This window comes from Acomys russatus, chromosome 10, assembly GCF_903995435.1.
Source record: "Acomys russatus chromosome 10, mAcoRus1.1, whole genome shotgun sequence".
Lineage (NCBI taxonomy): Eukaryota > Metazoa > Chordata > Mammalia > Rodentia > Muridae > Acomys > Acomys russatus.
In genome coordinates, this window is record NC_067146.1 from 78,559,915 (window position 1) to 78,583,818 (window position 23,904).

The window sequence follows — 23,904 nt, forward strand, 5'->3', positions numbered from 1 at the left end:
GCTAGCTTCTCATGCTAACTTAGGCAAACGGTGGGAATACGGCAGTGCAGTTCTCTTCAGTTCAAAACGAACTGATTTTCGTTTTCCTGGGGTCATAAATAGTCCTGACTCAGCTGGACTGGAATGGGCTTCACAGTGAGAACTGTAATGCACAAGTAGAATGTTTTCTTAACTGATATCGGCATAGAAGCTGACTCTGCCTATGTGTATTGCTTGCAATGTGTTCACACTTTCCACAAAAGATGAACTCAAAGCTTCATTCCAAATGGTACCCTACTTCCTACTTTTCTCTATGAACCAAATCTAACTGTTAGAACTGTAGATGACTCTCCTTGCTCTCAAGCTACTCCTGGGTCCTGTAGATGTGTGGATTGTCTGTATTAAACTACTCAAGCTATAACATGAAGTGTCTTTACCAAATATGAATCTCCATTCTCCCAGCACTGACAAGGTCAGAAATGGGAAACCCACCCCAAATTTCTTCTTTGTAGTTTATATATGGAGATTTGATAGCATTCCCACTATTTTTATATCTTCACAAAATGATGATGCATCTATTCTTTCAGTGACAACTTTCTCCTCCCTCTCTCTCTCCCTCCCTCTCTCTCTCTCTCTCTCTCACTCTCTCTCACTCTCTCTGTCTCTCCCTCTCTCCCTCACTCCGTCCCTCCCTCCCTCCCTCATTTGTGTGTAAATATTTTTATTTAGTTATCAGAGCCTTGAGTAAATTATAGGTGGTAGTTACTGTGCAAAGCACTAGAGCCTAAATACAGTAAATGAAATAGGTAAATAAATTAATGAAACACCCAACAGTCTTTCAAGCTGATGTCACTTATAATTCTTCTCAGAACTGAACAGGCTCTACTGGTGCTTATGCCATAGATTCTTTTACTGAAATCCTGCCATCTTTGTAGACTTCATGTTATCTAAGTTTTAATATATTTAAAAATGTACAGCCAACATACTCCCCTTTAAGTAACTGCTATTATATAGCTTGATTATTACTGCAAGTTTTAAAATGAATGCAAAACTTTTGCACAATATTATAATTAAACGTTTCCTTCTTTTCTGCTTTGTGACCGGTCTATGAGCTCTGACTTTATGGATGTATTATCTAAGTCAGAGACGCCATCTCCCTGGGAGACCGTGTGAATGGATAGCTGAAGTGAGAACTGATGATTTGCTAGATGAACAGGCAAACAGTAACAGCTAAACTAGATGAACAGGCAGACAGTAACAGCTAAACTAGATGAACAGGCAGACAGTAACAGCTAAACTAGATGAACAGATGGACAGTAACAGTTAAACTAGATGAACAGGTGGACAGTAACAGCTAAACTAGATAAACAGGCAGACAGTAACAGCTACACTTGCTCTCAAAGAAGTAGACCTTGACATCCATCTCTGCCACTTTCCAGCTCAGTGACTTGAATAAGCAACTTGTTTTCTCCTTTGAGCAGCAGATGTGATGCATGCTTTCCTTTTTGCTTATCAAATATTACAGTAACGAAAACACTGTTTGGGTATTTGATACTGTTCCATGACTTTGCATTGTTCAAATATATGATTGTTTTTTTCAAGAAAGAGTTTCTCTATGTAGTGTTGGGTGTACTGGACTCTTTGTAGATCAGGCTGGCCTAGAACTCACAGAGATCTGCCTGCCTCTGCCTCCCTGAGTGCTGGGATTACAGGCATGTGCCACCACACCCACCCAAATAGATGACATCTATTTTTACTTTCCTTGCACAGGTTGACATGATTGTGACCTTGGGAGGCCTCGGTGGGCGTTTTGACCAGATCATGGCATCTGTGAATACCCTTTTCCAAGCTACTCACATCACTCCTTTGCCGATTATAATAATTCAAGAGGAATCTCTCATCTACCTCCTCCAACCAGTGAGTAAACAGTAAGCCTCACTAGAACTCTGTTCACAGAGCCAGCATCTCTGTAGAAGGAGAGTCCTCGGCCTGTCTCAAGCCTTTCAGCAAGGCTCACGTGCTTATGTTGCTTTGTTTTATCTACTACACAAAGGTAGTAAAAACTTAGAATCTGTGGGTTCATTTTTTTTTTTTCTTTTTTTTTTTTTCAGACAGAGAGAAAGAAAATCTTGTAACTTTTAATTAAATTGCCTAAGAGTTAAATTTAGCGCTTTTGCATTTTGAGCAGCTGAGTGTGAATGACACTCAAGAAAAGCCTCAACAGGGAAACACAGGCTTTGCAAATATTTCAGATGGGATCCTCGTGTATTTGGAGTGTTGTCATTATAATTGGAAACTGGATTGGATTTTGTTCAGCACTTAAAAGGAAATCTTTAGCTTTTACTTTTCATAAGTTGCTTGATTATTAATTTACTCCCTCAAGTAATTCTCTAAAGATGATGTCACTCATTTCCAATGGTAAGCATCTAGAAGTTTTCTGACAGTGCAATGCACAGAATAGAATTCTTATTATAGAACCAAACTTTGTAAGGTTGAATGGGGGACTACAGTTTACATTATTCTGCATGAGCATTTTTAAGGATAGTGGACCATTCCTTTCTGCCTCTCATTGCGTTGTGGCATTCATAATTTTGCATCTGACTCATCTGTTATATGCTCTCTATACTACGCCAGCATCAAAAACTGTTCTTTGCCTAAGATGTCAGATCTCCTGTATACTCACCTTTGTTCATCAAGTTCCTCTTTGGATGGTTTGGTTTGGTTTGGGGTGTTGGCTCTTTTCATAGCCTAGCTTTGTTCTTCCCTCAAAGTATGAGTGAAGAAACCAGACTTCAGATTTCCAATTCCTTCCGTCCTCATCTTAGTCGGCCATCGGGCTTGAAGCCCTGGTTGCCATTCTGCTGCAGTGCCTGGTAATGAGGATGAAGAGGAGTGGTCACATCTCATCTTTTCCTTCCAGCTCATGTGCAGTGAAAGAGACAGCTATAAAAACAGAGTGCCAGTCAGGTTTCTGCTGTTGTAGTAGATCCCTGAGATCATCAACAGTAAACAGAAAGGGTTGTTGCAGCTCATGGTCTTAGCAGTTTCAGCCCAAGGTTGACTGACCATGTTGATTTATACATCAGTGGACATCATGACAATAGCATGTGGTGATATAAAAGCCACTCCCCTTTCTGTCCGGGACATAAGAGAAGAAAGACAGATTATGTTCCTGTGGTCACAGACCCCTTCCAGGTCACACCCTAAGTGGTGCGAAGGCCTCCCTCCAGACTCCATGTCTGTAATCCACTAGATTCTACCTCCACATTCCCACTGCTTCTCAACAGTACCATCCTGAACATCAAGTTTTGTTACATGGCCCATTGGGGACACTTAAGGTCCAGGGCATAGCAGTCAATCAACAGTTAAAGTTAAGTAGATAAAGATGTTGAGAGAAGAATTAATTTGGTCATTGTGGAATAAGGAAAAGAGTCACAGAAATGCCCAACATTGTATTCACTTAGTTTAACAATTACTTAGAACTACCGCTGATGAAAACCTTTTTTTTTTTTTTCCTATCAATAAAGCAACCCAAATAAGAAAAAAAAAAATTCTGTCTTCTGTAGGCATTTTACTGATCTTATATTCCCACACTCGTCAAGAGTCAAGGCTTGATGTGGGGAATGATGGGAAAGACATAAAAGACAGGAGCTTGTACGTAAGGAACCATGGACGTTTAGAGTGTCTCATGAAGTGTTATGGGAATATAACCTGGAAAGGGGTCAGAAGAATGGTTCTTAATGGTTTTGGTTTGAGTTTGGGTTTTGAATGTCCTACACCTTCAGTGTAATTGGTATGTTCTGGCCTTTCTGAAGCATGCAGTGTGGGATTCTCTGAACTCCTCCATCACTGCACTGCTGTCTGCCAACACTTCTAAAGACTCTCAACCGTTGTGACTTCATATCCTGCTCTATTCCTTCCTCCCTCTGCTGCCACTCCAACTTGGTGTTTGTAAGATCCTCTAATTGTGTTACATGTATCACTAACTTCTCTTTCTAACTTTTATGTCTTGGTCTCCCTGGACTTCATCCTGAAGTCCTCTGCCTCCCCTCACTTCTCTTCATTCTGCATAGCAGCATCTGGCTGCTCAGCCCATCCACTGAGACTGCCTTGACCTCAGCTTCTCATGTGCTCACCCTATATTCACATTTTGACATAAGCACCAAATTTTTTTGATATTCTAGAATTATTCTTATGTCATACTATTTGGCTTTTATATTTTGCAACTTCAGTTTCTTCTGTTGCATAGTTTGAGGCTGTGATTATTACGTCTCTGAAATCTTACGTGAGGGAATCATCTGAGGCATGGGTTAAAAGCAAGCCCAAAGAGAACATACATTTGCTTTCGTCAAGCTCCTGAGCGGACACCTATCCCTGTTCACAGGACCATTAACAACATGGACATTCTGTCTGAGACTGCTTTGCAGCATCCATTAGTGTGACTCATGATTATAATACCTCTGTGCCTTTGATGTCTGATGATAAAATGTCCCTCTTCTCAGCTTTATAATAGCAAGGTTTGGCTGGGCCATTTTCCCAGCATCCAATGGGAGTGTTTATATTCATTTTGATATGTAGGTCTCTGCTTTATATGCTAGCCCTCTAGACCTCCAGCTTTCGCTGAGGCTTACTGATTTAGAAAGCACTGCCAAGATGAAAGTTACATTTGGTCTTTTAAATGGAAACTTGTTATTTTTAAACAGATCTGGTACATTTTAAAAAGAATCTTTCTAATATTTTTCTAGTATCTCTAGTATTTTCTTTCAGATAGAATATAACAAATTACACATTCTCTATAAATCATCATTAATAATTAGCCCCAGATCTGACAGGCTTTTCTGGAGCTGAATATTTTCTTATTAAGGGAGAATTTAGTGTAGTTTGGTAGGTTTTTCCATTTTACTATGCAGATAAGTAGAGCACATGGTGGCATGGGGTGATTGTGCCAGAGCAATTATCTAGTATATTTTCATACTTAAAATAATTGCATAGTTTCTTATCATCAAGACATAACTATTACATAGAGTGGGGGCACAAGTTCATATTGGATTGCACACAATGACCCTTTGAAAGGGGTCAAGTCCTGGCTCCAGCTTCTACTGGCGGACTAGCACTGCAGTCCTTATCACTGTTCTAGAGAGAGATTTTTAGAGACCAACTCTAGCCCACTGACTTAAAAAAAAAAAAAAAAAAAAAAAAACATTTTATTGGTTCCTGTGAATTTTACATCAGGTACCCGAATCCCACTCATCTCCCCCTCACCTCATACCAGCCCTCCACCCTTGCAACTCCACCCAACAGAGGAAAAAAAATCCCATTATGGAAGCTATGTGACACAGTGTGTTGTCAGTATACCCTTTTGTCCACACTTCTTTGCTTGCAAATGTTTACTGCAATGAGATATTGATCTGGTATGGGGCCTCTGGCTTCTGCTACTCTATTAATATGAGAAGCTCACTGGGCCTCCTCTCAGATATCCTTTTGTTGTCCTGTGTCTGGATCTGCAGGATTAGCCCCTTCATGCACTCTGGCAGTTTATTGATGGGGTAGATGTTGAGGTGGGCCAATACAAAGCCCTGGATCTGCACCTGAGAGATATCTGAGCTAGCCAGCCTGCTAGCTCTCCTGCTGTCATGTCCTCAGGGCTGGCTCACCACCAACACCTACCCCACACAACCTGCAACCAGGGACAGCTCTACCCTGCTGCCCATGTGAGGTGCAAAGCCTGTTCTTCTGAGTGTTGCAGCTGGTGAGGGACTTGGCCAGTTCTTCCCATGACCCCCAGGGAATTAGCTTTTCCTTTTGTTATAGATGGTCAATGATAAGGGAGGGGAGAAGGGCATTTGTCCCTCATCTTAGCTGCCACTGCCCAGAAGACAAGAGGCAGGGCTGGCTTTCCTTCACTCATACCCTCAGAGCCAGCTCACCCATGTCCTCACCATCAGTGTTAGCTCTACTGTGCTTCTCAGGTGAGAGGCAGAACCAGCTCTCCCTATCTGATGACCTTGGGGCCAGCTCTTCTGACTGCTGTACGAAGCGAGACATTGAACGTAGCATCTCTCCCTCACCCATGTCACCCTCCAGGGCCAGCTTTTCCACTATGCCCAGGTGAGAGGTGGGGCCAATTCTGCATAACGCTCAGACATCAATATGTGCCCAGGTAGCATTCCAGACAGGGACATCCACTTGGTATCCCAGACAGGGACATCCACTTGGCCTTTGGCAGTAAAAGGGCCTTGATGCTGCTGGGCCATGGACCCAGACATGGCCCCCAGTGGCAGCACAGGCCAAGACCCCACCATGGTCCCAGGTGGCATCGCCCACTACTGACTTCAGATTATTTTTCACTACCTTCAAGTCTCCACCTCTGCCTCTCTTTACTGTGCCCACATCCTTCTGTTTCTCTTTCTCTTCCATTTCTCTACCACTTACTTGTTCCTCTTAGTGGAGCCCAGAGTCGCTGAGTGTCTAGTGTGGTCTCAGGAACGCATTGCCCACTCGTGCATTATGACACAGGACAGGGGTCATCTCGGGCATGGTCTGTCCATCCAGGCCTTTGTGGTACCAGAATGGTGGTCATCTCAGGCTAGCTCCCCTTCCAGGCCCCATGGCACTCACTGGTCTGGTGGTTCTCTCAGACTCGCTCTTGGCCCAGCCTACCAAAGTGGCCCCTTGCAAGGGTCATCTTCCTCAGTCTCACTTGTGCCCAGGTTATGGACCCAGGCCGGTTCTTCTAGTTTCCACTTGCTTCTCACCCATCCTCCACCCCAGCCTGATGATCAGTTGTCTCGGGCCAGCTCTGTGTCCAGGCCCCTTGGGTCAGCACTGACAGTCTTCTCAGGCTTGCTTTTTCCAGGAAGTGTCAGGCTACCAACTATTCAGATGGTCACAGGTCAGAACACTGAGAGAAGGCATAGCTTCTCCCTCTCTGCCACCTCCTGACAGATGTGTGACACAGCAGCCACACCTGCAACAACTTTAGGAACAGACACTCCCTTGCTTTTCTACAACATGCTTAGTAAAGGAATTGCAAGAAAGTTTTACTAACAGAAATGTAAACGGCAGAATGACAGTGTCGGGACTTTGATCCCTGAACGGTTCCATGTGATCTTCTTGCACATAAGCAGGTTTTTCTTGTGTGTGTATGAAATGTGAATGACCTAAAGACGAACTTGATTCAGTGTAGGCTAAAACTATTTGTCAGAAATAATTCTCAGAAATAAATAAATAATGAAAATGTAGAATTAGTCAACTCAAGCTGGAATTCTTGACGTTGAACTGTTTGACCTGGTTTTTTCCTGTTTAGAACATATTATGTGCAATATGTGCATTATTATATGTTGATACACTAGCTAATATGCATACTTGAGAGGAGTTTGCAGAAGAGATGTCCCACAGGATACTGTTCACTGTTACTAGGATTATAATCATGATTTTAGTGCAAAAAGAAACACTATTAATTCCAATTGAAAACATTTTCAAATATTACAGTATTAGGCTCAAGAAATCTAAGATCATTATGCCTTGGCATCAAATGGAAATGACTTAAGTTATTGAAATTAATATTAATAGTCAACTCTCAGATAGGGTGATAATTTTGATGCTTTAATATGAACATTCTCACTTAACCTTCATAGTAGTTCTATAAGAAAAGCAAGGCCAATAATACAGTTACACAGTAAGGGTTCTGACTCAACACTTTTTCCACAGATGTACATTTCCTCTCTCATGGAATTAATGGACTAAGAATGATATGACAAGCACTTAAAACAAGTCACAGCCCATAGGCAGGTAATTATCCATAAGCAATGTGTAACAGAATGGCCAGTGGCTGGATGTGTGTGTAAGTTCAACTATTTGTTCGCATACACTTTTATTTTATATATACATATAAAGTTCTATCTGATAGTGACAGTTTTACCTACAAGACTGATTTCAAATAATATAAATATTAGGTGCAGTGGTTGTTTTTTGGCAGTGCTAGGGATCAAATCCGGGATCCTATACACACCACAGGTGTACAGCTCCACCTTAGTTGTGAGTACATTTTAAAGCCAAGTCTTTTCTGCTACTATAGTCCCAAGCTTTAGTGCCTGGATTTTTCTAAACCACGAGAAAGTCTAAATAAAGCAATGATCTTTATCATATAAACAGATCTGATGAGATTACCAATGAAATACATTTACATTAAAAACTAGTAAAAATCAGCATAAATGTTAATTATTCTGAGTGTTAAGTTTGGGAGCAGGTGCCTTCTTGAAATTCCTTTATAATTATGAATTGTTTGACATATGAGATAGCTAACAAAAGAATAAACACTAATATGAGAGCTGCTTGGTTTTTGAAAATAAAACTTACAACACAACTTGTTACAAGTTATGTCTGCTATATAAATGTTAACTGGCCAAGCACCCATCTAATCCTTGGGGCTAAAATTTACTTATTTTGATCTTTTTAAAAAGCTTCTGTGACAGTCCCCACTCTTTACACAACTGTGGAGAATGTGCTGTCTATTGGCTAGACCTGAATAGGGGTCTAGGTTTACTGCATGCCTTGTCCTTTGTTGGTACAGTAGTTTGGGCAGACCCACAGGTCCAAACCCACCAGATGTGATGGACTTCTTGTAGGGTTCCAGGACCCCCTGAATCCTTCCATTTCTCCATCCTCCAGTACTTCTCTCACCTGGAGTCTCAATAGGAAGCCCCGGCTAAATGAAGACTCTCAGAGTACATCCCTGTTGAGCTAGTGTCCAATTATAAGTGAGTATATACTATGTATATCTTTCTGGGTCTGGGTTAATTCACTCAGGATGATCGTTTCTCGTTCCATTCATTTACCTGAAAATGTCAAGATTTCCTCGTTTTTAATAGCTGAGTAGTATTCCATAGTGTAAATGTACCACCGTTTCTTTATCCATTCTTTGACTGAGGGATATCTAGGTTGTTTCCAGATTCTACCTATTACAAATAAGGCTGCTATGAAGATAGTTCAGCAAATCTCCTTGTTGTGTGAGGGAGCATCTTTTGGGTATATTCCAAGGAGTGGAATAGTGGGTCTTGAGGTAGCACTATTCCCAGTTTTCTGAGAAAGCACCAGATAGATTTCCAAAGTGGTTGTACAAGTTTGCACTCCCACCAGCAATGAAGGAGCGTTTCCCTTTCTCCACATCCTTGCCGCCATGTACTGTCACTCAAGTTTTTTATCTTTGCCATTCTATTTGACCACTTCCCCTTGGTGGGGAGGCCTGGTGGCACTCAGAGGAAGGGGAATCAGGCTACCAAGATGAGACCTTGGCTATGATCATATGTGGGGGAGGAGGTGCCTTTCTGTCACAGGCTTAGGGGAGGGGAATAGGTTGAAAGAGGGAGGGAGGGGCAACGGGAAGATATAAGTGAGGTAGCAACAATCAAGATGTAATCTGAATAAAATACTTAAATTAAAAAAGATATATCCGCGCTGGAGAGATGGCTCAGAGGTTTAGAGCACTGACTGTTCTTCCAGAGGTCCTGAGTTCAATTCCCAGCAACCACATGGTGTCTCTCAAACATACATGCAGGCAGAACACTGTATAAGTAATAAATAAATAAATCTTAAAAAAAAAAAAAAAAGATATATCCATATCTTTATGCCCCAAAACCTGTGAATATTATTTACATGGTAGAAGGGACTTGGCAGATATGACTAAGATGGGTGGCATGTCCTGTGTTATCCAGGCATTTCCAATGCAGTCACAGGGCTGTATGAATAGAAGAGGGACTCAGGAACGTCAGAGAGAGAAACTTGATGGTTCTGGAAAGCTAACTTTCAAAATAGAAGAAAAGGCTATGAATCAAGAAACCTAGAAAAGACTAACTGGGTCTTCCTGGATGCAGTTTTTAGAAGGAAGGCAACTTTGCTAACATATGTGCTTTACCCATTGAGGCCTTTGTCACACATATCCTCTGCAGGACAATAAAAGAATTAGTTCTATGTTGTCTTTAGCGAAAAAACAAAAAATTAAAAATAAGAAGCTTCTGTGTCAAGCAGTCATGGGTTCTGTGGTGTTCTTCCTTTCAGAGTACACACATGAGATTCTCATGTAACTAGCTTGTATAAATACATGATATTTTGTGATTGATTAAGGTTATTTTAGCCATTTGGGACTGAGCTGTATGAGAAGCTCACTCAAGTCTTTTAGTGTATTTCAGGTCACAGCCCCTTTCTAGTCTCCTTTCTGTGTTTTTGTTACCCATAAGCTGGCTATCAAAATATAGGTTCACTAGTACAGGCCCTAGTGCGTATGAATGAGGCTCTGTTCCCAGTACTCACTGTTTTATATTGCATGTTAACATATTTCACTTAGTGTAGGTCAAATCTCATGGTGAATGAAAACCCCAAAGTAGCATTTGCTTTGATGGGTCTGTTTGATCTATCATTTGAAGAAGGAAAATTAAAAATTGGATATATAATAATTCTTCCCTGAGAAATGAATTTCCACTTTTGGCTCAAAAATATTTTCTTAATAAAATCTGCTCAGGCTGTGAACAGGATTCTTCCTGTGACAGACCATAGGTATTTTAGGTCTGAGCCCCAGTGACTGACACCCAAGCTGGGCTGAATTCTTGCTGGCAACACATTACTTTGTTTACTTCGCAGTGCATGGGAACAGAATGGCTCCAAGTTTCACATGCAAGCAGCTTCCTCATTTTCTGGCCCCATGCTCCCCAGCGGACAAAGATATTAGCTCCATACACTGGGGATGAATTATCCATTATCTCCAAGCTTGATGACAGTTTATAATATAAGTTAATAGGATTTATGGACAGGAAATGAGATGTCCAGGAGTTAATAAAGTTTACCTTTTACATTATTTAAACTGTACAGTGATTCCTCTTTAGGGGTCCCACGACTGATGTGGAATGGTATTATAGTGCTTGCTTCTGCCAGCTTGTATCTTACCAAAGCAAACTTCTCAACGTGTTGTAAATACGCCTTTCTCATGATCTTAGTTCTGCTTTACTGCTGTTTGGCTTTTTTCTCTCTTTCTCCCTCTGTCTAGATTAATTACTTACTGTATGAAGTCCTCACACTTTGTGCGATATACATTTGCAGTGCTAGTAATGAATATGATAAAAAGATGTTAATGATCTGATCAAGAAAAGATGAATATTTATGAGGTAAATTTGGCATGTGTGAAGGTTTCTGATGCCAACTGAGGGCTCTGGTCTGTGTTCCTGTGTACACAAATCCTCCGCAGTGTCTCATCTGTGACAACATCAAAGAAGTAAAGAATATTTGGAGTGGAGGAAAGCGAACTTTCAGTTCTAGACACTTCTGAAAGCCTTATTATTATTTATTACCAAACGTTAATTCATTTTTTAAAAAATAAGCACATTTTCCCTCTATATGCTCATGTTATTGAGTTTTGCCTAGACTTTTAGGATCTAGTACAAATTATGCATTAGTGAAATTTTACCATATGTGAAAATACAGTTCACCATAAGTGAAAATGCTAGCCAGGCTTTAGATGGGCATGGAACAGATGTGTATATAATTCACCCAGAGTTATTTGCAGTATTTTCTGAAATAAGAATGATGCTGATATCAGGTAGGCATCCACCTGCACATGATTGTTGCTATGGTATTCACATTAGCAAGATCCATAAGCGAAAGTGTGACCACAGAAGATGTGTTATGTACACAGAGTACTTAATACCAACTATAGGAAATGTAATATATGTGACTAATATCTGTCCGCCAAAGCATAGGATCCCATCACCTGCAGCAAAATGCATGGATCTAGAGTATGGTATGCTGAGTGAAAGGACAAATGCAGGAAAACAAATCTCACATGTCCATCTCATGAAGATATTTTTAAAATGTGGAACAAAATGTATAGTAGTGATTGCTGGAGGTTATCTGTGGATAGCAAAGATGGCAGAAGTTGTATAGGAGGAACTTAAACATAGACAAAAGTGATAGATCATGGTGTTCTGCAGAACAGTACGTGAGTGCAGTTTCACACTAGCCCATATATTTTATAAGTAACTAGGAAAGAGGAGTCTGGAGGCTTCAAACAAAAGGTCATGAGGAGGAGATGGGAATGTTGATTATCCTTGTGTCATTAGCACACATCTTACGCACACACTGAATTCATCACAGTGTACTCCATATGTATGGCAATTAGTTCATGTTAATCGGAACACTTCTAAAAATACCCGAGAAGTAGCAATTGTTAGCTGCCATGATGAGTTTTCCATTGCATTGAACACATAGAGAAGTTATAAATTATCACGATATTCCTCATAAGTTTATACAGTTAAAGTAATTTTTTTAAAACAAAAATATAAATTGATGCCAAAATCTTGTGTCTTAGTTAAGGTGTTTATTGCTGTGATAAAATACCATGACGAAAACCAACTTTGGGAGGAAAGGGTTTAATTTGTCCATTATCCGCAAAATCAAGCCAGGAGCTCATGCAAAGGCCATGGGTGGCACCATCCACAGTGGTGTGGACCCTCGTACATCAGTCACTAATTAAGAAAATGTCCTATACAATTGCCTATGTGCCAATCTGATGATGGAATTTTCTCTGAGGTTCCCTCTTCCTAAATGTGTCATGTTGACAACTACCCAAGACATGTATTATCTCTCTGATAGTGACTGTAAAGGGGCTTCTGATCCCTTTTTACCTACAGATGGCCAAATTCATTGAGCCTTCCCAGCATTCCTTTCTCTTCCAGAAGAAAATTACTACAGTCCATATCCACACTTCACGACATCTGCCCATGTTTTATTCTCTGGTGCAGCTTTACCTTGGGAGCTTTGTGCGTGGCCTATGCATTTCCCTTCAGTCCTGTGGCTTCTTTGCTCCTCTGTGCCAATGCAACAACTTGCCCGCTGGAAGATGAAGATACCAGCTTATTTACCTCTGAAAAAGATTTCATAGGGCATCGAGTCTCTTCTTGGTGACCTATTATCCTTCCTCTGAGTGCCACCAGGTGTCCCCATCCAAGGGACATGGTCAAATATGGGGATAGATCACCAAGAAGAGACTTGATACCCTATGAGCATATACAGGGGGAGGAGGTCCCCCTCAGTCACAGACATAGGGGAGGGGAATAGGGGGGAAGCAGGAGGGAGGGAGGAATGGGAGGATACAAGGGATGGGCTAACAACTGAGTTGTAATATGAATAAATTAATAATAAAAAAAGGAAAAAAAAAGAATTTGTTGTGAGTCTGAAAGTTTTATGATTAAAACACTGTTGTTTTAAAGAAGCTCAAGGACATAGCTTGCGCCACACACCTTGATCTAACTTCCTCTTTCCCTGGTACCCAACCCAGCACTCAGGATGAGAGCTGCTCCAGCTGCCTAGGTTGTCTCCTTTTTACTTATGCAACTGGCACAATGTGGAGTTCAGCACACTAAGAGATCAGATATTTTCGGGGTAATTTTCTGCCCAAGAATCAGACCTCATTCTGGTGTGCAGAACATGATACAGTAGTTAAACAACTTAAAGGGAGAGAAGAAAAGTTCCTAGGAAAGGAAAAATGTCTCTTCACAAAATACAATGGCAGGGCTCAGGAGTATTCACTTGTCATGCATGAGGCTCTAAGTGTGATCCCAGCATTAAAGAAGGAAAGACCATACACTGATAGAAAGGTAGAATGTTACATTGGCTAAGCCCCCTTAAAGACAACTAGTGGATATAAAAAGCCAAAACTGCATGTAAATAAAAATGTTGCTTTTATGGTTAAAAAAAAAAAAAAGATCCCTGAGCTTTCCAGGAAATCTTCAGAGCCCATTCTTCTCTTCTTTTCCTCATCCCTCTCTCTTCCTGGGTTCTTTTCTTCTCTAATATGCTTACAAATTAACACAATCGTCTACCCTGCTGTTTTGTGTACTAGTTTTCAACTATGTTAGTTGCAGTCCTTGTATTTTAATGTGAAGTGAGGCAGTCACACTCCAGAGCTATAGAATTCTCATTTCTCTAGGCATTTCAGTGACTCCTTTAAGTTAACAGAGAAATGTTGTCTGTATTGTTTTATCTATGCTTAATTAAACTATTTTTCTTCAACTCAGAATAAAACCACACACTCAAAGCATTTATTTTGTAGGTGTTGTTTGCTTATTAGTAGCATGAAACATGAACAACATTCTTTAAATACCTGTTATGTCATAGGCTCTACTCAGGAACTCAGTACAGAAAGCAGAGGTGGTACCCACACTGTCTTCAGAGCAGATGGAACAGGGGAGTACATGTTGAAATTCAGAAACTCTGTGTGAAAGCACAGAACAAAACAAAGACGCGTAGAGAAAAGATCTACCCCAGACTGGATATGGAGGTGGTACTGCTGCATGGCTAGAGTCGCAGATGAAATGCTAGCAGAACTCCAGAGTAATATCAGAGTATATAAAGGAAGAAATGGATGGTTAAGGCTGTGCTTTGGAGAACATGGCGCGTTGGAAAGCAGAGCATTCGGAGCCACAGTGGGGTGGGTGAGGGCAAGAGCAGCCAGGTGTGTTTGCAATCACACAAAGATATTCATGTTGTAGACCAAGGTCTAGCAGTAGGAATTTTATCAGAAAAAATGACACTTGATATTAATTTTAAGTAGTTGAGAGCCACTTTTTAAAATCTTAGAAAGAAATGGCAAATAACTTTCAGAAGTAAACATGATTATGAATAAAATATAGCAGTGTTCTTTTGGGACATGGGATGGAAAGTCATTGTAGAGACAGGAAAGAGTCAGTGTGATGCCTGTACTACAGGCTTGGTTACTGGGTGTGCCCTTTGGGACAGACACTGGAAACAGATCAAAATGGGACATTGTTGATTCTGGGCTGTGTCAAGTCACTAATATATTTATGGAACCAAAAAAAGTAGAAGGATAGCTGATCTAGCCTGGATCTGTTCCATAAGGGTCGTGTTTGTGTGTGTGTGTGTGTGTGTGATGCACATAGTACCTGAAGTCTTGTTAGAGAACTCTAACAGATACAGAGTGAAATGAGCGATGGCGGACACAGGAGCCCACAGAGTACCTTAAAGGAGTACCTACAGTAGCACAGATTTCGAGTCTCAGTTTGGTTACTCCAGGCTGGGTATGAAATGGAAGTAGAGTAAAATAGATTTCTCTTATGCTATTTTTTAACCACCTCTCACTCTACACACCCAGTGAGGTTCCTTCCCACTTCTGTTCCCTGACCATCCTTCAACTCTGAATCAGATCTTTTTTTTTCTCCATATATCAATTTTTATTAATATTAGTTGAGCAACTGAAAATATAAAACAGATAAACTTTTGAACTTCAATTTAGTGTTTTAAATAGTGAATTTAAATTTAAACTTCTTTTTTTTTCTTTTATTTTTTTTAAATTTTTTTTTATTAATTTATTCTTGTTACATCTCAATGTTCATCCCATCCCTTGTATCCTCCCATTCTTCCCTCCCCCCCCCATTTCCCATTATTCTCCTCCCCTATGACTGTTCCTGAGGGGGATTACCTCTCCCTGTATCTGCTCATAGGGTATGAAGTCTCTTCTTGGTAACCTGCTGTCCTTCCTCTGAGTGCCACCAGGTCTCCCCCTCCAGAGGACATGGTCAAATGTGAGGCACCAGAGTACGTGAGAAAGTCATATCCCACTCTCCACTCAACTGTGGAGAATGTTCTGACCATTGGCTAGATCTGGGTAGGGGTTTAAAGTTTACCGCCTGTATGCCCCTTTCAAGGAGGTTGGGGGAAGCCACTTCACTGATTATCTTTCAAAATGACCCTTGCTAATCTTTTTCTCTGTGTGAAGTTAGTTTTAACTTAGGAAAAAAATTCTATATATCACTCATTTTAAGCTCTGCTGAAAATTTGAAACTACTAGACAGCACCTGCAAACAAACCCTGCTAGACCTCATTCGTCTATATTATTTTTATAATTTTATATCATAATACACTCTGGCTCTGTTACATAATACCAAAAAGTAGGTGACTTATAAATAGCAAAACTTACTTCTTACAGCTAGGGAGGCTAGACAGCTGAAGACCAGGGTGTTGGCAAATTTAATGTCATGGATGGGTTTTGTATCATGTCCTCACTTATTAGAAGGCATATCTGAGCTCCTGGAGTTGTTTTCACACCCATCCATCTGGGAAGAGCCCTCGTGATGTAATGTCACATCAAGGGCTAATTTTCGATACACAATTCTTGAAAAATAAAGGTACTGAGACCAAGCACTTTTCAGATATTTGCTCTTCTGGGTTTCCAATAATCTAGTTCCAAAAGAAAAATACTCTTATAAACTCTTTAGTTCCCAACTCTTTAAAAACATAAAATTACCTATGTTTTTATCAAAGCTGAAATAATAGTTATCAGAATTGACTTACCTGATGATGGCAAAATTCAATGAAACACTTAGGTGATCTTAAATAGATTGATCTCACTCAAGGTGTTTGTTATTGACTCAATAGGCAGGTAGCCTGGGCCCTCAGGTTGAGAGGCAAACTTCAATTAATTCAGCTAGTTTTCCGCTTGCCTTCTGCTGTCTTCTAATTTGTTGGGAGATCATGGCTACAGTGTGGGTAGTAGTGGTAGCAGTTGAAAGCTTTAAAGCAGTGAATGAAACACACTCCTGGTTCCTGCCACTTACCTACACAGTGTAAAAGTTCTTTGGAGTTTAAGAAGTCTTTTACTAAAAAGGTTTATAGAAAGACGCCCATCAGCAAAACCTGATGGCAATCCCTCGGCAATTGTGAATCAGTAAGTGAGGAAATACAAAATTCTATCTCCATGGAAACTGTATAAAAACTTATTTGAATATTGGCCCATGATTTTCAACCATGAGTGACTGAGAATCGGTTTTGGATATTTGATGCAACCCATGAGAGGCTTTGTGCAGGTGAAACAATAGAAAAGATGGTATCAGCATCTATCTGAGTGCTGTCATCATAATTTATCATAATCCAATTCTGGATAAAGTACAGGGATATTGGATGTGAGATGTCATCCCCCCCACACCCACACACAGCCACAGTCCTTGGTGGCAAGGACATAAGTACACTGTGTCATGTATACTTAGCTCAATTGAGCATTGCCTCAGCATCTTTCTTTGATTGAAAACAAAAGGTTGCCAATGCAGTATCAATGAACTGTGAAGGGATTTGAGTGTTACCAACAGGAGAATGAAATGAGCCTCTGGAAGGAAGATTGGCAGAAGAAAAAGTTTCTGTATAAAAAGCCCCCATGCAGCTCCAGCTGGGCCGTTCTGCTTCTCAGCCAATTAAGTGTTTGCACCTCTGAATTTGGAAGCATTTTTATCTCATTTACTCCAAAAATGACCAAAACACAAAGTGAAGAATATGGGGGGAACTGGAGACAAATAAACTGTGATGGAGAAGAAAGAAAGGTACTCATTCAAACTCAGCATTCAATCTGGGGGAAGGTGACTCCTCCCCATCCCCCACCCCCATGCATAATACATGTAGCATACAAGCACACATGCACTCTCTCAAGAAACTCAGTTCCTCTAATGCTGTTTTAATGGATGAAAAAGGAAACATATCTCAGGTCATATGGTGAGAGAAGAGGGCCCCTTCTGTCAGAGGTCTAGGGGAGGGGAATAGGGCAGAAGAGTGAGGGAGGGTGGGAGCTGGGAGATGCAAGCGAGGAGATAACATTTGGGATGTAATCTAAATAAATTATAATAAATTAAGGAAATAAAAATCTCAAAAAAAGAAAAGAAAATTTCTATTGTGCATGCCTTTTAGAAGTAGTGTGTAAACCTTTATAGTTTTTTTTTTCTCCTACAGCTGATAAACACTTTCAGCAAAGTAACAGGATACAAAATTAACTTACAAAAGCCAGTAGCCTTCTTATATCCAAATAACAAATTGGCTGAGAAAGAAATCAGGGGAACAACACTTTCCACAGTAGCCTCAACTAATATAAAATATCTTGGGGTAAATCTAACCAAGGTTTTGTATTATAAATACTTTAATGCATTAAAGAAAGAAACTGTGGAACATATCTAAAGATGGAAAGATCTCCCATGTTCATGTATTTGTAGAATTAATATAGTAAAAATGGCCATCCTACAAAAGAAATCTACGAAGTCAGTGCAATCCCCATCAAAATTCCAATGCAATTCTTCACGAATCTTAAAGGATAGTTTGAGCTTGATATGGAAACACACACACACACACACACACACACACACACACACACACACACACAGAACAAATAACAAAACAGGATAGCCAAAACAACACTGAAATAAAAAAAAAAAAACTGCTGGAGATATCACCATCCCCAGTTTCAAGTTATACTACAGAGCTATAGGAAAAGTATGGTACTGGCACAAAAACAGACATGTTGATCTATGTAATCAAATTGAAACATAAATCTGTGAGTATGGACATGTGATTTTTTTTAAATAAAGAAGCCAGAAATAAACACTGGTGGAGAAAAAGGCAGCTTCAACAAATGACGCTGGTCAAACTGCATATCTGCATGTAGAAGAATTCAAATATATCCTTATCATTGACTTGTACAAAACTCACCTTTGAATGGGTCAGATTCCTTAACATAAGACTAGATATACTGAATCTGAAAAAAGAAAAATAGAGAAAAGTCTGAACTTATTGGTACAGAAAAGATTTTATGAACAGAACACCACTAGCCCAGGTGCTAAAATCAAAAATTCATAAATGGGACCTAATGAAACTGAAAAGCTTCTGCATGGCAAAGGACACTGCCATTTAGCCATAGCACCATCCTACAAAATAGGAAAATATTTTTACTAACTGCATATCCAATAGAGAGCTAATATCTAAAATGTATAAAGATCTCGGGAAACTAGATAATAGAAAACTAGTAACTCAATTAAAAATGGGGTACCTATCTAAACAAAGAATTCTCAAAGAGGAAACTCAAATGGCTGAGAAAAACTTTTTAAAAGGCTCAACATCTTTAGTCATCAGGGAAATGAAAATCAAAATTACTTGGAGATTTCATATTACGTCCATCAGAATGGCTCAGATCAATAAAACAAGTGACAGCTCATGCTGACAAGCATATGGAGCATGGAGGACATGCAGCCATTGCTGGTAGAAGTGCAAACTATGGAAATCAGTGCGGCACTTCTTCAGGAAGTTGGGAATCAATATACTTCAAGATCCAGGTATACCGCTTTTGAGCAAATACCCAAAGGATGATTTATCCTACCATGGAAAAACTTGCTGTGTGTTCACTGCTGCTCTAGTCATAACAGCCAGAAATTTAGAACAGCTTACATATCCCTCAACTGGAGTTTTTTTTACACGGTGGAATATTAATCAGCCATTTAAAAATATGAAATCCGTAGATAAATGAATGGAACTAGGAAAAAAAATCACCCTGATGAAGTAACCCACACCCAGAAAGACATACACGTTATATATTTGTTTATATGTGGATGTTTGTTTATGTGTGGATATTATCTGCTAAGTCAGTTATAACCAAGCTAGAATCCATAGAGTATAGGTGTAGAGTAAGGGACCAAAGGGAACAGGGTCAGATAGATACCCCAGGGAAGGGAGATAGAATACATAGTAGTTGTGGGTAGATGAGGACTGTCATGAGAGGATCAAATGGTGCTCAGGATGGAAGAGGAGGATGAGCAAGGCGATAGAATCAGAGATGACTAAAATATGTACATATATAAAAGTAATCTAAGTGCAATTACAAAATAATGGGCAGACAGAGCCCCAACTTGCCACCTCTTGTCACCAAATGAAACTTCCAGATTGTATTACATCTGAGTTAGCTAAAGAAATGCCATTAGAACCTCCAACTAACCCAGGCGATTGTTGAGACTATAGGCTGCTCTCCATAACTGACAACAAGCCAAATACTATTGTTCTAAAAAAACAAAACAAAAAAAACTATAGCAATAAAACTGCTCTTAATGATGTTCCACTATATTCATTGATTAGTACCTTGCTCAGCTATTATTAGAGAAACTAACACCTCCAGCAGCTGAGAACAAATACAGAGACCCACAGCCAGACGTTATGCAGAGAGTAAGAGACCTTGGAACACTCAGCCCCAAGTAGGATGTCTGCATCGAATCTCACACCTCAGGGCTTAGGGAACTCTGTGGAAGAGGAGGCAGAAAGAGTTTAAGAGCCACAGAGGATGGGGGACACCAAGGAAACAAGGCCCTCTAAATTAACAGGATGGAAGCACATATGACCTGAAGGGGTCCTAGAGTTGAGAGAAGTGGACACATGCCCCCATCCCTAACCCAGAAGCTATCTGCACTTGATAATCACTTGCCAGTGAAAATTTAGTTTTCTCCAAGGTAGCTTCAGTGGGGAAACAAACTCCTCTCCAGTGTAATCTGCAAGCTCAGCAGTAGATGGCCAACAGAAAATGAATTCAGTGGCATCTCTAGAGGTTTCTTGCCTCATGTCATGTCAGGCTCTCTCTCTCTCTCTCTCTCTCTCTCTCTCTCTCTCTCTCTCTCTCTCTCTCTCTCTCTCTCTAATTTTATCTTATTTTTCTTCTTTGTTTTAACCTTACAAATTATTTGCATATGGCTTCCAGTTTAGTATTTTATGGGATTTCTGAGTATACAAATGAGTGGATCTCTTTTACTTGTGCTTCTTCTGCTGCTTGCTAATTTTGTCCAATTCCTATGTCTTCAATCTTGTTGTATCTTGTTATATTTTATTTAATTATCCCTAGAAGCCTGTTGGCTTTCTAATGAGAGACAGAATGGGAGTAGATCCAGATGGGAGGGGGGAAGAGAGGAACTGGAAGTACTAGTGAGAGAGGAAACGTTAATCAAGGTATATTATGTGAGAAAAAAAATCAATTTTCAATAAAAGGGGAAAAGACAAGGTCATTGGCTAAAAAGAGGAAAAATATTATTTGAATTTACAGTATTTGGGGAAAATATGTAGAGAATAGGTTAATATTATATAATTATATATGTGTGTGTCAGAGAGAGAGAGAGAGAGAGAGAGAGAGAGAGAGAGAGAAATAAATGGCTGCAGGTGCATGCATCCCATGGTGAATATGTGAAGGTCAGGGCAAGTGCATGCATCCCATGATGCACACATGAAAGTCAGAGGACTGTTTTCAGGAATCAGCTTGCTACTTCTACCAGAGTTCCCGGGGGGTCTAATATGGAATTGTCAAGCTTGTGTAGTAAAGGCTTTTAACTCTTGAGGCATCTTGCCCATCCAGTGATGAACTTTTATTAAATGATTCAAGGTCAACAAGCAAGTTGTACAGGAGAGCCGCATTCACTTGGGAATGTGTGAGAGGGAAATGGACTGCTGCAGAATGACCTTAAAGATGCCCCACGTCCAGTTGGTCTCCCGAAGCAGATTGTAAATACGCCTCTCTCACATTCAGTCTTAAGCGTAGCCTGAACATGGAAGATGGAATGAATAGCAGACTACTGAAAGCTCTTGACTCTCACGCACAGATTACAAAGTAGCCTCTATAGCCAAAAAGGTAGAAAGTGAATAATAGTGTTTTCAGAATTATACAACACTTTCAATTTATAAAGTAGCGTTATCATTGTCCTAAGCTGTCCTAAGCAGCTTCTTTGACTGAGCATACAGGACTTTTTGCTCTTCCTTGCATGGGAACTCTGCACAGAAAAACACTGTGAGCTCTTCGGAAGTTTACCAGAAGCTTCAGCCCCAACCCTAGTGCTCAGTGCTGAAAGCCTTATTGGAAAGACTGAAATAAAGTAGATACTTTAAGTGTGTTCTGCATGTTGAATTACTGACAAGGGAAGATGAATTGAAGTCACCTGTGTTGCTTTACTCCCAACAATCAAAATTTTCATTTGAAAAATTGTATATGTGGTGGATAGATAGATAGATTGATAGATAGATAGATAGATAGATAGATAGATAGATAGATAGATAGATAGATAGATAGATAGAATAATATTTGCCAATGTGCTACTTTAATATCTTAATAATTGTATTATGTGAAAAGGCTTCCTGGCCTGGAATGAGGTCTGACCCCAAAAGCTTATTGTAAGTTGGAAATATTTGAAAGTGTGTTTACAACTCCCAAGACACTGAACTTTGTAGTTAAGCACACAGTGCCCCAAAGAATATCACTCTTTTCCCCTTGTGATTTCTTGACGACCTACAAGCTGTGAGTCCCAGCCTCTGCATTCCATTACATAGATGGCATTACAGCATGATGCCTGCCACCTTTGACAGCCCAGGAAAAAGTCATAGTCCAAAATTTAAAGAGCAGTTTGTATTAAGTAGGAGTTTCTTTCACCCTGCCATCAAGTTAAAGGATCCTTAGTCAGGTAGAAGACTGTCCTTGCCTCTTATTTGTGTGGTTTTATGTATTTCTTTTTTAATTTTTGAAGATAAGTGTAGCCCTCGCTATACTAAATTCTTCAACATAAGCAATATTACTATGGTAGCATTGCCCCTAGACTTTCAGAGCTAAAATGACAATGACAACAACAAAAAGAAAAAGAGGACAATTTGCATGTGTTCATATACCTACACGTGTGTGTGTGTGTGTGTGTGTGTGTGTGTGTGTGTGTGTGTGTGTGGTGTGTACACAAGAATGCATACGTAAGTCATGAGCTTTTTGATATGTTGAATTCAACTTTAGTCTATTGTTTAAATTTATTTTTATTTTATAGTCTTATTTCTTTAACCAAAATCCTTCTGGTTTGAAATGACACGTCTATGGTTTACCACAATTAATGGCAGCTGTTTTCACAGGTGTTACCTGGTATTGCTACACCAGGAAATCTTCCTGCGTGTAACACCTGTGCAGGAGTGCTGTGTCAAGAACTTTCCAACTGGAATAATCTTTTGTTATTAATATATAACTAGGGTTAGCTATTAATATATAAATAGGTTCATTTGTTGCAGTTTATTTAGCTTTCCAAGGCTTTGCTTCAGTTTTTATTTTTAAATAATTATATTGTTCACAGGCAGAGATTGGTTACAGTCATATTTTCAGAAGATAGCTTTCTTTCTTTGTCTCATGACCAGTATCTTTCTCTTCAGAATCTTCCAGACTCTTATAAAAATTACAAATAAAACCAAAAAAGATTGTGTATATGCATATGTCTAAGAATATATAAAATCCATTCTGCCTAGTTCATCCTCTCTTTGCTTAATATAGCTTAGAGACTACTGTGTGATCAGCAGTAACGATCACTGTTACTCCTTTCTTACGGCTGCTTAGTACTCTACTGTGTGGCAGCTCCCCGCTGTATCACATTCTAGCCATGTGTTGAAATAGCTTTTTGAAATAACATGATAGAAATTCAGAATAGATAATGCTTTGGATTCTTAGTGTGAAGGTTTTAAAAATATTTTTCTGTGCTTCTATATACATTTTCTTCTAAAGGATTAATTTACTCTCAAATCAATCTTACATAAAAGACAAAATGTCATTTCAAAGATGAGCCACTTGGGACCTATCAGTTGTGCTAAAGGACATGTCACTGTGTCAGGGTCACTCTTTGCCTTTCTCCATGTCACTTCTCTGTCCAATAGCACAATATATGAAGTTTGTATGATGCCATTTTCTTTAGAAGAAACAGTTTAATTAGACAATTGCATGAAGCAAACATGACCTATTAGGCCGTCTGGTGCTTTGCTATCATAAGAGAAGGCTTCCCTGCTAGCGTCTGTGCTTTGTAAATATGTGCTGAACTGGGGTCGGGTAGATGTAATCCCTTTTCTTATCATCAGGGAGCTGCTGTCTCTTATAACTCACACAGTGGGAGTGATGAATCAGATTCCATCAGGACAGAGTCATAGACATGGAGGAACCAAAACTAGTCTATTACATGCACAAGAAGACAATTTCAGTCCTATCAACCATCCTCAAAAAGTGACAGAGTAAAAGAGAGTGTAGAACATGGGTCTTATTTTATCAAGCAAGTTTAGCACAGAAAGTGTTGTTCA

General features: G+C 39.8%; 1 protein-coding gene and 1 non-coding gene across 3 annotated transcripts in view; one reads left to right on the plus strand and one right to left on the minus strand.

The window, feature by feature from the left end:
• Tpk1 (thiamin pyrophosphokinase 1) overlaps positions 1 to 23,904 on the plus strand; it is a 316,448-nt gene that overhangs the window by 181,888 nt on the left and 110,656 nt on the right. For both annotated transcript variants that reach the window (XM_051152465.1, XM_051152466.1), the window contains one exon: positions 1,750 to 1,896. In XM_051152465.1, the coding sequence (XP_051008422.1) occupies positions 1,750 to 1,896 (147 nt within the window). The remainder of the gene's footprint in view (positions 1 to 1,749; positions 1,897 to 23,904) is intronic.
• Positions 6,838 to 6,968, minus strand: LOC127194914 (small nucleolar RNA SNORA17). The gene has a single exon (XR_007831306.1). It is a non-coding gene; the product is annotated as a small nucleolar RNA SNORA17 (small nucleolar RNA).